We start from the raw sequence: 14,019 nt of genomic DNA, 5'->3' as shown, positions 1-14,019 counted from the left end.
GGGTTTGTTTTGAAGAGGAAATCAGGAGGCCTGATAAGCCATCCCAGCCGACTGCTGATTGGACGGCCGAAGCCTGAAGATAAGCACAGCGAGACCGGCTGGGCTGAAGGAATTCACGACGCGACCATGAATTCCCATGGGTTAATTCCATACGAACTAGTAAATAAGAGAGTCATTGGCTACCTCGTGGTCCTTGTCAGCCAGCTGGGGTACAGAGAGTACTAACTGGAGTACAGTGACTCCTCAACCCATGGAAGTTCGAGAACGATGGGTGAAGCCACAAACTCAATCCGCAGCCTTGTCTCTGATAGATAGGAGAGTAAGTAATGATTGATAGATAACCATTCCAGCTGCGAGTCCGGAGTAGTAAGCTCAGGTAATGCCATTGTTTTTAATTGGCCGATTGAATGCTATCTCCCACCAGTCGCAAAAAGCTGTCCGAGAAATTAACGAAAACTAAAGAGTCCCTCGGAAGTTTCCTGCTCCTTTTGAGTCTTATCCGCCTTGCATCGAGTCCAATGACGCTGTTACTATCCATTATTTCCTCCGATCTGTCACTGAAATCCCCAATCTCAGGGTCTCTATCGGTAGTTGCATAGTAGTAGTAGTAGTACTACTACTATTACTACAGTAGGTATGCTAGGTTAGTAGTCGGTCACATTACCATCTTCGACCCCTATCCATAGTAAGTAGTAGTAATTAGTAGCGTACAACATAGATGGAACTCTCAGCTTCTTGCCTGTCACCAATGCAGCATGGCGCGGTTAGGCTGCCATGCACCCAGCCAGTGTCACCCACACATACCTAACTTGGCTTTTCCGTCCACGTTCTCGTTTGATTTCCTTCCAGCTAGCGGGAGACGAAGGTACTACCAGCAGACATTATTACAGGATGATGGCTGGATCCCGCTGCAGGTCAAGTGGAATATCCCAACGGGAAGCCGCGCATTGGCCCGCCCAGCCCATCCCATCCATTCATCCACTCATCCCTCCGGAGTCTCCACGCTCTTATCCGCCGCCATGGCTTTCTTGCTGCTTGCTGATATCTATCTATCGGTCGTATTGATTGCGACTAACCATGGCCCAGGGTTGCGCCTAGTGCCCGAATGGGTGGATCCGGCCATGAATCGATGCAAGTGAGACCATGGCGTTTCATTCTGACTGGTATCATCGCCCTGCTCCGACTATTTCCAGTACTATTTATCACTCCTGCATCCCCTCTCCTTCCCCCTGCAGTGGCTTGTTTTGCTTTTTGAATTAGACTCCTCCGTCATCTTCTATTGCCCTTCGTCCCATAATTCCTTTTTCCTCTCTCGATCGCTAGTGTCTAGAAGCCCCCCCCCCGACTTGTTGCCCATCTCTCGCTGCCTTAACCCATTAAAGGCCTCTGGGTCTACACGTCGACCCCATCTCCCGCCCTCTGCAGTCTACAGGGCTCCTGGTCTTAGTGTTCAAGGCTTAGGAGTCACATAGACACTTTATACACAGTTCTGGGCCTCTCTTTATCAGAAAGCCCTGTGTGATTCACCATGTCGGAATACCCTGTCGCCTACAATGGCACGGACAATGGGACCGGTGGTAACTCCCTGACAGAAGATCTTAACATCTACTACAGCGTATGTCTTCCTTAGATATGTGATGCAAGCTATGATTGGGGTCATTCCCACTAACTCATTCCAGTCTGGAGATATCGCTTGGGTTATCACCTCTACGGCTTTGGTGTTGTTGATGATTCCTGGTGTTGGGTATGATTACCACCTGTCCATCTAGCCATTGAGCCCCTCCAACTGACGACAACAGCTTTTTCTACTCAGGTCTCGCCCGACGCAAATCAGCATTGTCGCTAATATGGCTTTCAATAATGTCTGTCGGGGTGGTATCATTCCAATGGTTTTTCTGGGGATACTCGTTGGCCTTTTCTCACACCGCTGGAAAGTACATTGGTGACCTGAACAATTTTGGAATGAAGGGTGTTTTGGCTGCTCCTTCAGTTGGAAGCACCAAGGTTCCGGATCTTCTCTTCGCTGTCTTCCAGGGCATGTTCGCTGCTATTACGTGAGTGTCGCCAAACAATGGAGCAACCTTCATGACTGATGACTGATAACGGAGATAGGGTTGCCCTTGCTGTTGGCGCAGTCGCGGAACGTGGTCGCATGCTACCTTGCATGGTCTTTAGCTTCGTTTGGTCCACCATTATCTACGATCCGATCGCCTGTTGGACATGGAACTCGTCCGGCTGGGTATACAAACTGGGAGGACTTGACTTCGCAGGTGGTACCCCCGTCCACATTGCTTCCGGCACGGCTGCACTGGCATACTCCCTGATGCTCGGCAAGCGCCGCGGACATGGCACCCACGAGCTCAACTACCGTCCCCACAACGTCACACACGTCGTCATTGGTACTGTCTTCCTCTGGGTTGGATGGTTCGGATTCAACGCCGGCTCTGCCTTGAGCGCCAACTTGCGTGCTGTTATGGCAGCTGTTGTCACGAACTTGGCTGCCTCCGTGGGTGGTGTTACCTGGTGCATCATGGACTACAGACTGGAGAGGAAGTGGTCCACTGTCGGTTTCTGCTCCGGTGTCATTGCAGGCCTTGTGGCCATTACCCCGGGCTCTGGCTTCGTGACACCTTGGGCTGCCTTCATCTTTGGCGTTGTCGGTGCTGCTGCTTGCAACTATGCCACCAAGCTTAAGTACGTGCTTCGTGTGGACGATGCGCTGGATATCTTTGCTGTGCACGCCATTGGAGGTCTGGTTGGTAACCTCTTGACTGGTCTTTTTGCTGCGTAAGGCCCCCTGATCCTTAACAAATAATCTTATACCGGTGGGCACTCAACTAACGCTTGCTCTCTGGTAATAGTGACTACATCGCCCACCTCGATGGCTCCACGGTCATTGACGGAGGCTGGATCAACCACAACTACATTCAGCTCGGCTACCAATTGGCGGACTCCATCTCCGGTATGGCCTACTCGTTCTTCGGAAGCTGCATCATCCTCTTCATCATCAACCTGATCCCCGGTCTGCACCTGCGCATCCCCGAAGAAGAGGAGATCCTTGGTGTGGACGATGCCGAGATTGGTGAATTTGCCGTAAGTGCTTCTCCATTGTATGGAAACAAATGACCCCTAATCTAACAATTACTAGTACGACTACGTCGAAATCACACGCGATGTTATTGGCGGCACCAGCCCCGAAAATGGCGAGGTGTCTTCCAAGCGCACCATGACTCCTCCCAACGGCAACGAGGAGACTGTGGAGACCAAGGTCTGAAGTCCAGTAGGAGTTATATCGAGGATGATTGACCATGCATCTTCACTTTCTCCTAACTTCGAGTCATGAACGAGCACATTAACTTCTACACTTTTATTTGGCTTTAATTTTTACCCTTGATACCTATTTCGTTCCTGGTCATTATGTCATTCTTTGGATACCTTCAGATGTACATATTATTCACTTTTCATTTGTCCATCCGTCCTTTCTATCAACATATGTTTACGCACATATAACCCAAAATTCATCATATACTTTTTTAATCTACAATGACCTGTGAAGAAGCAAAAACATCGCAGACTATTACTAGCATAATATAATATCCTAATTTGCCAAATCTCTTTTCCCAAATTATCAGTTTCCATAGTACCCCTCCCGGCGAAATTCTTCGTTTACGTACGATCGTCCTTCCCCAAGCTACTATACACACACACAAACAATAGAACAAACAAAAACATACCCCACAATACACTAAATCCCCAGAAACACTCAACTTGCTTGTCTACTGGTGTGTACCAAATACGCATCCGTATAGCACATGAAACATAAAAACCAACAAGGGCTTTACTATTTCGTTCGTACCACATACTCAAGGATAATATTAGAGAGTGTGACGTACAGAGTCAGCAGTGGAAGAAAGGAATGCGGGGTTACCACTCACTTCTTATCGAAGAACAATGGGCAGTGTACCAAATCACATGAATGGAATGAGGATCATGTGCAAGGTATGCATACCGATATGGTATGGGACAGTATTTATTGATGGCCTAACTGAATGAATGCCTAACATCTACATTAAGGCTAGGAAGATTGTACCAAACTGCTTTTAAAACTATGTGCGATTGGGTTTAATAAGTCCAGGCTTTAAGCCTAAGTAATTAAAAACAGGAAGGGAAATTAAGAGCGCTCAAACAGAAGAATTCACTGACCAAGACCTCGGAAGGCCTTGGTCGAAGAGAATGTAGGCTTATCGGGGTATTACAGAGCAGATCTCAATTCGCGTAACTGTCGACTTGAGACATTTACTCCTCACCCTCAAGGGGCTCCTCCTCGACGCTGTAGCATTGGTTAGAACTGAATCAGAAACAATATAGGTATTTGGGTGAACTTACTATTCCTCCTCACCCTCGGAGATCGAGGCGTCCTGGTACTGCTGGTACTCGGAGACCAGGTCGTTCATGTTGCTCTCAGCCTCAGTGAACTCCATCTCGTCCATACCCTCACCAGTGTACCAGTGCAAGAAAGCCTTGCGACGGAACATAGCAGTGAACTGATCACCGACACGCTTGAAGAGCTCCTGGATGGAGGTGGAGTTACCAATGAAGGTAGAGGACATCTTGAGACCACGGGGAGGAATGGAGCACAGGGCGGTCTGGATGTTGTTGGGGATCCACTCGACGAAGTAGGTCTGGTTCTTGCTCTGGATGTTGCGCATCTGGTCCTCAACCTCCTTCATGGAGACACGTCCACGGCTAGATACCTGTTAGCTGGCGCAATGCGATCAATGCAGCAAGAAAACTCACAAGATGGCGGAGCAGGTGAGGTAGCGGCCGTTGCGGAAGTCAGAGGCAGCCATCATGTTCTTGGGGTCGAACATCTGCTGGGTCAACTCGGGAACGGTGACGGCACGGAAGGAGTAGGCGCCGCGGCTAGTCAGAGGAGCGAAGCCGACCATGAAGAAGTGGAGACGAGGGAAGGGAACCATGTTGACAGCCAGCTTGCGGAGGTCGGAGTTGAGCTGACCAGGGAAACGGAGGCAAGTGGTCACACCGGACATGACGGCAGAGACCAGGTGGTTCAGGTCACCGTAGGAGGGGTTAGAGAGCTTGAGGGTGCGCATGCAGATGTCGTACAGAGCCTGGATTGGTCAATTCGTTAGTTCTCGAGCACCAATCTTGTTTCGATATGTGCTAGGCACAAAAACGTACCTCGTTGTCGATACAGAAGGTCTCGTCGGAGTGCTCAACGAGCTGGTGGACGGAGAGAGTGGCGTTGTAAGGCTCAACAACGGTGTCGGAGACCTTGGGGGAGGGAACAACGGAGAAGGTGGCCATCATACGGTCGGGGAACTCCTCACGGATCTTGGAGATCAGGAGGGTACCCATACCGGCACCGGTACCACCACCGAGGGAGTGGGTGATCTGGAAACCCTGGAGGCAGTCGCAAGCCTCGGCCTCACGGCGGACAACGTCGACAACCTGGTCGACCAACTCGGCACCCTCAGTGTAGTGACCCTTGGCCCAGTTGTTACCAGCACCGGACTGGCCGAAGACGAAGTTGTCGGGGCGGAAAAGCTGGCCGAAGGGACCGGCACGGACGGCGTCCATGGTACCGGGCTCGAGATCGACGAGGACGGCACGGGGGACATACTTGTTACCGCTAGCCTGCTGAAGTGGTCAGGACATTGATGATATTGTCGTGGAAAAACTCAGGGACGGTGTGATCTAACCTCGTTGAAGTAGACGTTCATGCGCTCCAGCTGGAGGTCGGAGGTGCCATTGTAACTATCCTGCGCGTCAGGAAACCCAATCCTTTCCACATTGTTGACCAATTGAGAGGTGTGAAAAAGTTGCACTTACACACCGGAGCCGTCAAGGCCGTGCTCGCCAGAGATGGTCTGCCTGTTGAGTTGTTAGACGTGTTCTTAACCCGATAGCTATATACCCGATGGATAACATCTGAACCCAAGCTGAGATAGCTTGAGAGATGATGTTCCATCCCCAATCCAGTGGCAGTGAATACGTACCAGAAAGCAGCACCAATTTGGTTACCCTAACCACCATCATTTGTTGTTTAGTCCACCGAACACCAATCAAGAACCCGGGAGGGCAATCATTCGAAGAACATATTGGCACTTACACACTGGCCGGTTTGGAGGTGAACCTATGAAGCGACGAAGACATGCAGTTAGCACAAGATTGAAGTGGTTGAAGAACCGGTGGGGTCCCGATCAGAAGAGATGCCAACCAACGACGCGTCTCCTGACGGAAGAGGGACGGGGAAGGAAAACATACGATCTCACGCATTGTGCCGGGGATATTGAAGGGGTTGAAGGTATTGAAAAGGGTCGAAGGGGAGTGAGAGACGGCGAGGCCGGAGGAAGTGGATGAACGGGAAGTTGTTGGGAGGAGACTGGGGAAAGACAGTCGACTAAAGGAGGAGAAGGGGGGAGGGAGGAGGGAGGAGAAAACGAGGAATGGGAGGGAAGTTAGTTTGGCCTTAGTGGAGAGTTGGGTAGAAGGAGAGCGGTGAAGGGGGAACGTTGTGCGGGCAATAATAGTAATACCAGTACGGAGTAGGTAAGCAATTCTCAAGCCTAATAAATTCGGGGATCAACAACAAAGCCAAAAAAAACGCCAACAAAACACCCGAATCTTTTGGGCAGGTAAATAGGGGCTCTCCCCCAATTCGGTTTGGCGTCGTCACGGGACGGTCTTGCGGGCCAGTGACAGTCACGCTCCGTGACTTGGCTTGTCCACACGCGAACCAGACTTGATCATGGCCTGACCGGCCTTACCATGGATTCATAGTCCTTTTGTGTAAACAAATGGAAAGGATAGTGATAATAACAACAACCCGAACGCTATTATAAGTACATACAAGTCTACAATTCCTCAGGTCGTCTAAAGTGACCAGCCAGCCTAAAAAGCGATTACGCCCATCCCATCCAGTTCCAGATCCCCCTGATAATGATTACATTCGAGAAAACATCACCACCATCACCATCACTTGGCAGTGTTCTCGACCGTATGAGAGCTTTCCAACCACGTGCCAAACTCATCCAATCGCTGCTCCTCCTCTTCGTCGGACGCATCCAGTCCTTTCTCCGCCAGATCTTCCAGTGCCGCACGCTTCTCATTGGTCTTCTTAAATTTCTCACTGCCATCCGCGATATAGGCATCGACCCGGGTGCCAGCGAAGAACCGCCCATCCATCATCTAAGAGTAATGGTATTATTAGCACATGTTCTTGTCTTGGGGGTGTTGACCATTGTCATCCCATGATCAAGCTTACCTTGACACAACTCCTGGCTGCCTCGGGATCGGAAAAGCGAACGCTCACCACTCCCTCGGGTTCCTTATCGTAGAGTACAACGTTGGTCACATCCCCCAGCTTCGAGCACTCCTCCCGAATATCTTCCTTGATATCAAGGATAGCTGCAGGATCCTCCTACGCCAGACGTTAGTATATTGTTACAGTCACCCTTAACTCGGGAAGTATCCTCCATACCTCCAATTCCTTCAACGTGAACATATGTTTCAAGATCACGATCTTATCAAAGCGGGAAGTTGTGTCCGGCAAAGCAGACGGATCGTCATCGTCCCAGTCAGCAAGTTTGCTAAACATCTGTATCAGCAAAGCCCGGCCCAATCATCGCAGGTAAACTGTAGTTCTCCCCATACCTATTCAGCTTCTGTGTGCGTCGCATAATCTTCTTCTTATCCCTCATACTAGTCTTCGTAGGCGCCTCTTGCTGGCTCTTGAACGAGAAATCCGCATGCTGCACTCGCATAGGCCCCTGCGGACCAGGTACCCCAATCCTAAAGTTCGAATCATCCAGCATCTGTATCGCGAGGTTGACAGACTCCGGTCGGAAGTACACAACAAGAGCTTCACCCTTGAACTTGCCACTCTCATCAGTGTACATCTTAATGCGCGGTCGGCCGCTATCAATTTCCTCGGCGATAACACCACACTTAGAGAAGACATCACGGATTTCGTCGAACTCAGCATCCAGAGGAATCGAAGTTACATAGACGGCGGTATTGACGCGCTGTTTCTTAGGCTTTTGTTGCCCATTGCCCTGCGCGATTACACATACCCTCTTTAGTATAAGGCCCATCTCGATGCCATTGGGGCCAAATCAAGGAAGCATCATCGTAGAACCGTTGGACTAACCTCTTCCGTAGAAGCCTGTTGCTTGCGCTTCTTCCTCAACTGCGCCGCAGTAATTTGTTCCTCCTCATCGACACCCTGGACCTTATATGCTTCTTGCTGTTGTTGTAGCAAGTCTTCATCGACCTGGAGGCAACCCCGGACGGGCGCAAAGCGGCGCCAACCAAGCAATCAGTTTCACGAACCAATCAAACAATCCCTGCAATAATAGACATCGTGTATATCGGTCTATTTGCAACAAGAGAGAAAAGGTTCCATAACCAGTTGAAACGCAAAAGGGGGAGAGGCGGGGAGGGATAAGAAAAGTAGAAACAAAAAATGGAAGTAGCAGCAGGTTCAACAGCTACATAACAATCACACCACCCAGCTGGAGAAAGAGCGCGCACACACCGTCGGAATCCATCTCTTTAGCACCGTATCATATTCAAATTCCTGTCCGTCCTCCGTTTCCAGAATGAACTTGTCGTCGAGCTTCGAGAACGAGATGCGCGGGTCGCTGTCGAATTCCGAAGGATCCTGGGGGAAGTTGCTTAGCGGAGGAGAACGGCCGTCGTCGTTCGGAGTAGGCGACGCCATTATTGTTGTACACGATAGACGATATAAATGCGACGGCGATCAGATATCGAAGCAGTAACAAGAGAGTTTATTATCTGAGTTAAGGAAAGGTTGGCTTGATGATGATGATAGGAATTAATTTGAGCTGACTTTCGGATTTGCGGGGAGAGAAAGATCGCTTTATGTAAGCTGCGACGGCTATTCACGTCATGGAGGGCGCGCTTAGCTTAGGCTGACGATTTTGGCAGCTTTACTTTGCTTAGACTACTATATCCTAGTAAATATGATGTAGTGAATATTCTGTCTTTCATAGGTGCGTTCCACGCGCTTACGGCCTTAGCGTAATTGTGGGGGGAAAGGAAAGGTTTTCCTGTTCATATTATCTGCATTTGTAGCTTTAATTCAATTGTAAATACGGGGTGTTTCTCTTATTGAAACAAAGGTGAACGCTCAAGCGCAATGCTATTCACAGTGAAAGCATTTTATACCAGACAGAGGCGCTAATTTAGAATGAATGCGGCAGATCACTTCGCTCAAATAGAGTGCGTTGCGAGAGTTTCGGCTATTAGGATTCTTAGGAAATCTCCGAGCTTCAGTGTGGATGGACCACCATTGTTGATAACGGTAGTCCGGCACAACATTAGAGAATAGAACGACGCAATCACTACAATGGGAGGGTACTAGCAAGCGTAGGCGACTGAAGCGAATATTGGCGCAAGACTTCCAAGGGCAAGGCAAGAACAAGTTCTTGATATCTGTGGGAGGCTCAGGAGGATTCACAGTGCATAAACTATCTTCGATAGTTGCTCGTAGATCATCAGATGCGACAAATTACGCCCCGCTAAGTAGATCAGCAGTTAACAGCGCAGTATGCGCTTTATAATATCGACTCAGCTTCGTCCAACGTGCATTCCAATCAAGTGAGGCCAGCTCCGCGCAAAGCTCAGTGGAAAGGGCACTGACCCCGTCGTGTGGTCTCCAACTCCTTCATAATGTCCTCCATACCCTGACGGCCCTTACCTTCGAAATACTTCGGGCCTACGTCGAGATTATCATACCCCTTTGGATAATACTTGTTCCCTTCGTCTCCCGGCAAAGGCCGACCAAGCACCCAAGTCAACCAGGCAACCGGACCCCAGCGGTTCCGGAAACTCGGCTCCACATAGTAAGGGGCAGCATCCCAGTTGGTCATGTAGACGCGGCCGTTCTTGTTATAATCATCGGTGTAGCTAACATACCGCAGAAAATAAGGGCGGGGTAGCGCGAGATACCGCAATACAAACCGACGAGCGGAGAACAGTAACGAGAACAGCTTAGCATCAAAAGCCGGAGGAGGGTCAATCCTGATAAGAGAATCAATAAGCGGTTTGTTCGAGCCCCTGGAAGCATTACACAAGACTTACAGCATGGCTTTCCGCAAGCGATCGTCCATCATGAACGAGACAAATCTCATCCCAATGAACTGCAGTGACTGGGGAAGCATGTACAGCAGCACTGAGATGGTCTGTTCGGCCACCTCACGGTTCTTGACATGAGGTACCATGCAACGAACCTCATAGTCGTCGCTCCAGGCTATCATTTCCTCCAGCCAATGAAGACCATCGCGAAATCCGGTTCTACCTGACGGGAGGGCATCATAGCTAATATTCAAGCTGTCGCCCAGACTTTTCCAAAAGGTCCCAATGGCACATCTCTCAAGGTCGCTCAGGTCCCGCCATTCATACCATTTCACAAATCTGACTGGCTGGATGGCGAAGAGGCCAAGTGTGTACAGCATATCATCTTCCAGGATCTTGCCGGAAGCGCGATAGCTGCTGTGGATCCAGCGGGTGCGTGCAATAGAAGTGCAAGCACGACGAGAGGTTGGCGCATGGCCTACGAACTCCTGAACTAGTGCTACAGTATCAGCGTAGCGTTTCAGGGCCGTGTCGGGCTTGGAGAATTGGGCTGTGTTTGTGAGCACTGTCGAGATGGTCGGGATGCCGTATGTCTGGTGCAGTAGTTAGTCGGCAGGATAGTCAAAGAAAAGGATAAGCGTGAAGTAGCCGGAATGTCACACCCTGAAGAGAGCAAACTGGAGTGATTTGAGGTAGAGGAAGGGGAACTCCAGCTGGACCAATCCTTTTTGTATCTCGCAGGCTTCATCGTCGGTCATGCGAGAGAAAGACTCTCGCGTCGTATAGGGGTATCTTTGATGCAGTCGCTGGAGGTATCGAAATCGCAGCTGTGAGACCAGGAACGCGTAGGCCGGAAGCAGCAAGCAAACACAAGTGACCAATTGCTGGAATCCCAAACCCGCCACCCGAGGGTCCGTGTTGGGGACAAACCCCAGGAATTTGCCCGGAGTGAGTTGTGTGCTGTTATCCATTGGTCGCCTATTATTACTGATTTGACTCAGTGGTCCATGCGTCGATGTAGAGCTAGTATATAGATAACCTTGATGATGGGCGAAGGGGACTGTAGGAGCATTTTTGAGTCTCTCAAGTCAGTCACAACTAAAATGAAATGATCTGCATCGGGGCCATTAGTCATAAATTGTGAGGGGCACAGATGACCGATGTGAACAAATAAATTCCAGCATCCCAAATTTGAAGATCGACAATGTACAAGGGAGTTAGGCACTTTGATCAGTGATAGATAACATAAATAGTATGCTCGAAGAGTTACTTGACTTACAACAGGGTGGGTCTGATGATGAGGATATTGATGATCCCCCGGGGTTTCATAACTAAGATCTGACTTAAAAGGGAGTATTAAGGTGTGGTTACCCCACCGTACTCCCTTCTCCTACCGTGGTTCACCTGACCATATCGATTTCCAGGCACTATTTATCTACATAGTACGTATACGCTATTAAATTTGTCTTATATCTTTCTGCATTTATTGAGGTCTTTTCTAAAACCATAACCCTCAGGCAGATTAGCATTGTCTGGCACGACATCCTGTGCCCGCGCGGAAACCCGACCATATCCATTACTAATATTGAACAAGTGATTGGCTTCAATGCTTTTGAATTCTGAGTATGGTAAAGCTGCACTAATAGTAGCATCCTTGCTTTGTGAACTGGGAAGCACACATATCTTTTGGTGTAAGTGCATGGAGCCTCGGCGTAACTCGCCGAGTTCTACCAAAGCCTAGTGCTCGTTCTGGTGGTCGGCGCAGCAATCGGTGATATGGTGGTACAGGCTGATGCTTGAGGCCCAGAATGTTAGTGCCCACTAAACTACTAGTCGTACACGTGGATTGCTGGTGTCGACGCCGAGCCCATGTTGGAGTACTCGTATGGTTGATGGATCTTACTTTGGTAATACTCAGACTTCATGTGTTCGATGTGCCGGGTAATGATGGCAGCATAGAAGCCATCCGACCGGCCATTTGAAGAGACAGATAGATAGCCCCGATGGGTTAGGATCCGGCAGGTGAGAGGGACTAGGTAGTTGCTTTGAGATCTCATTTCAGACTGAATGCCATCTTCAATGTAGCAACAGGGCTGTATGGCACCTGTAAAGCCATGATAGGGCTACCTGTTACTTCAGTAAGGGATGCTTGCAGGCTCTCTCCGTCATAAGAGCGCTCATACACTTTGGGGAATGCGATCTGGAACCTGGATCAGTCGCCCTTTTTTTTTTTTTTCACAAAGGCAACAAGCACTGTCAAGATAGTCGTCCTTCACTCCCCTACACAATCTCCCCTGTCGACTAAGCCATGTTCGCGACTATACGATTTGGCAGAACACAAGAGCCACTATATATGGAGACTCAATCAAATACTCGGGGCCGAGTCTGTAAGCCTTCCGGTCATCTGAGATCTGCCTGTAATGCGTGTCGAGAAAAAAAGGTACAAAAGTGTTGAGATCCCGAACAGATGCAGTCACAGCTAAACCAAGAAATCACCAACAGTTGAAATGTACGAGCCACAAGGAAGGCTGTGATCGATGTCGATCCAAGAAAATTGCCTGCTCTTATCTACCACCCAGACAGGATCTGTTGAAGCGGCGCGGGTCACGGCGTCCTTCTAGCATCAGTAGTACGCTCTCTTCAGCTGCAGACCCCCGGCAGAGGGCCGCAGCAGGCAGAGCGAAGCGCATCGTAACCGATACCACAATGGTGCCACTGGCGACGGACGACAGCTCTCCAGAGACTTTACCGCAATCTGATTACCTATGTCCTGATGACACCCAGAACAATGGGCAAGCGCAACTGGAAGGATGGCCTCAAGGCCCGCAGAAAGACCAACTCACCATTCTAGAACCGAACAGTTTGTTGTCCTTTGGGTCAAAGAATAATCCATTCATGCTCGGTGACTCGTCTCTCACCAGCCAGGCGACTTCGCCAAACTGCTCCGAGATCATGGATCTTCTAAACTTTGATTCCTTTCCTGATGATATGTCACCAGCCTCTGCTGCTCCGGACTGTATTGACCCAGGTTCACTGCACAAGCCGGAGATCCAGAGCATGGCAGTTCCTTCATTTGAAGGCAACCTTGTCTCCCTTCGCTTTTCACAAAATCCGAGGGCGAAATTATCCAAATCATCTCTCAGTCAACAACGCGAAAGTACCAAAAACGTTTCCCGGGATGTCCGGTCGGATGCGCCTACTCGTTCACAACGGGCCTTGAATCCTTTGCTCCCTGGAAATCGATATTCTGAGTCGCCCTGCGCATGTATGCAGAAAGTACTTGAGCTATACGAAGATGTTGAGGAAGTAAGTCCAACAAGCAGCGCTATGTCGATGGGAGAGAGTTTGGCTTTTCAAATAGCCGTGCTCCGGAAATGCCTCAACATTGTGGACTGCGAAGTCTGCACTCAGCCCTCGGCAATTTCTATGCTACTTATCACGGTTTGCAATCGCCTGCTGCATATATCTCAAAGTATGTCGTCGCAATTGTGAAAATGGTTTGTGCACGGGTCGCGTTTGCGTCCACAGCTTGCGACAGATCCGCAGGATGCAGATGTTGATAATGGCAGCGATGACCTGACAGGAAAGCTCAGCATGGACCAGCTAGTTTCCATTGGTGCATACAACGTAAATAACCGTACTGAGCGAGCAATGATCGTTCTGAAGGCGATTGAATTTCGGGTTGAGATACTCTGCACAATCTTAAATCATCTCCGAGACCTCGCGACATGTGCAAACCGGAACAAGCACCTTACCCGAATCCATGCCTTGAGTGCCCGGGTACAAAACCACCTCACCGATCTGAAAGACGCGTCTATGGAAGTTGTGATAACCTTTCGAAGCTGACAGCCTGGACAACGTAAGAGCTTGTTAGAAATGCACACGGGTAACTTTTCC

At 49.6% G+C, this 14,019-nt stretch overlaps 5 protein-coding genes across 5 annotated transcripts; 2 read left to right on the top strand and 3 right to left on the bottom strand.

Annotated features, from left to right (window-relative positions):
• The first annotated feature begins 1,343 nt into the window (after positions 1–1,343).
• BO88DRAFT_367250 (ammonium permease MEP2) lies at positions 1,344–3,542 on the top strand. Its single transcript, XM_025704066.1, has 6 exons — positions 1,344–1,615; positions 1,680–1,744; positions 1,800–2,054; positions 2,113–2,787; positions 2,862–3,093; positions 3,149–3,542. Exons 1-6 carry the CDS (start codon positions 1,529–1,531, stop codon positions 3,272–3,274), a joined length of 1,440 nt encoding a protein of 479 aa, XP_025561946.1. The 5' UTR covers positions 1,344–1,528; the 3' UTR covers positions 3,275–3,542.
• Positions 3,543–3,994: 452 nt separating this feature from the next.
• BO88DRAFT_367244 (tubulin beta chain) lies at positions 3,995–6,579 on the bottom strand. The gene is made up of 8 exons (XM_025704065.1): positions 6,289–6,579; positions 6,134–6,157; positions 6,017–6,046; positions 5,854–5,891; positions 5,724–5,778; positions 5,203–5,658; positions 4,798–5,132; positions 3,995–4,746 (listed from the first exon to the last, which is right to left on the bottom strand). Exons 1-8 carry the CDS (start codon positions 6,298–6,300, stop codon positions 4,386–4,388), a joined length of 1,311 nt encoding a protein of 436 aa, XP_025561945.1. The 5' UTR covers positions 6,301–6,579; the 3' UTR covers positions 3,995–4,385.
• A 248-nt stretch (positions 6,580–6,827) lies between these two features.
• BO88DRAFT_444428 (U2 snRNP complex subunit CUS2) lies at positions 6,828–8,852 on the bottom strand. Its single transcript, XM_025710106.1, has 6 exons — positions 8,561–8,852; positions 8,174–8,296; positions 7,678–8,078; positions 7,505–7,613; positions 7,289–7,444; positions 6,828–7,212 (listed from the first exon to the last, which is right to left on the bottom strand). The coding sequence occupies exons 1-6, from the start codon at positions 8,744–8,746 to the stop codon at positions 7,000–7,002; spliced, it is 1,188 nt and encodes a 395-aa protein (XP_025561944.1). The 5' UTR covers positions 8,747–8,852; the 3' UTR covers positions 6,828–6,999.
• An 816-nt stretch (positions 8,853–9,668) lies between these two features.
• On the bottom strand, positions 9,669–11,093 carry BO88DRAFT_342560 (uncharacterized protein; the record flags this gene model as incomplete). The annotated part of the gene is made up of 3 exons (XM_025703146.1): positions 9,669–10,068; positions 10,129–10,715; positions 10,785–11,093. 3 exons carry the CDS (start codon positions 11,091–11,093, stop codon positions 9,669–9,671), a joined length of 1,296 nt encoding a protein of 431 aa, XP_025561943.1.
• A 1,735-nt stretch (positions 11,094–12,828) lies between these two features.
• Positions 12,829–13,729, top strand: BO88DRAFT_464085 (uncharacterized protein; the record flags this gene model as incomplete). Its single annotated transcript, XM_025711299.1, has 1 exon — positions 12,829–13,729. The coding sequence occupies one exon, from the start codon at positions 12,829–12,831 to the stop codon at positions 13,612–13,614; it is 786 nt and encodes a 261-aa protein (XP_025561942.1). The 3' UTR covers positions 13,615–13,729.
• Between the last annotated feature and the right edge of the window lie 290 nt (positions 13,730–14,019).

Source organism: Aspergillus vadensis, assembly GCF_003184925.1.
Source record: "Aspergillus vadensis CBS 113365 unplaced genomic scaffold BO88scaffold_14, whole genome shotgun sequence".
Taxonomy (NCBI): domain Eukaryota; kingdom Fungi; phylum Ascomycota; class Eurotiomycetes; order Eurotiales; family Aspergillaceae; genus Aspergillus; species Aspergillus vadensis.
This window is presented reverse-complemented; position numbering and strand designations above follow the sequence as displayed.

Bases quoted from the DNA above. Each gene is read 5' to 3' on its own strand.
- BO88DRAFT_444428 (XM_025710106.1), bottom strand. From the start codon at position 8,746: ATGGCGTCGCCTACTCCGAACGACGACGGCCGTTCTCCTCCGCTAAGC. The intron at 7,445-7,504 runs GTATGGAGGATA...CGTCTGGCGTAG, and splicing joins TCACGTTGAAGGAATTGGAG to GAGGATCCTGCAGCTATCCT. The intron at 7,213-7,288 runs GTAAGCTTGATC...CATTACTCTTAG, and splicing joins CAGCCAGGAGTTGTGTCAAG to ATGATGGATGGGCGGTTCTT.
- BO88DRAFT_367250 (XM_025704066.1), top strand. From the start codon at position 1,529: ATGTCGGAATACCCTGTCGCCTACAATGGCACGGACAATGGGACCGGT. The intron at 1,616-1,679 runs GTATGTCTTCCT...AACTCATTCCAG, and splicing joins ATCTTAACATCTACTACAGC to TCTGGAGATATCGCTTGGGT. The intron at 1,745-1,799 runs GTATGATTACCA...TGACGACAACAG, and splicing joins TTGATGATTCCTGGTGTTGG to CTTTTTCTACTCAGGTCTCG.
- BO88DRAFT_367244 (XM_025704065.1), bottom strand. The intron at 5,659-5,723 runs GTTAGATCACAC...CCACTTCAGCAG, and splicing joins TGAACGTCTACTTCAACGAG to GCTAGCGGTAACAAGTATGT. The intron at 5,133-5,202 runs GTACGTTTTTGT...TGACCAATCCAG, and splicing joins CCTTCTGTATCGACAACGAG to GCTCTGTACGACATCTGCAT.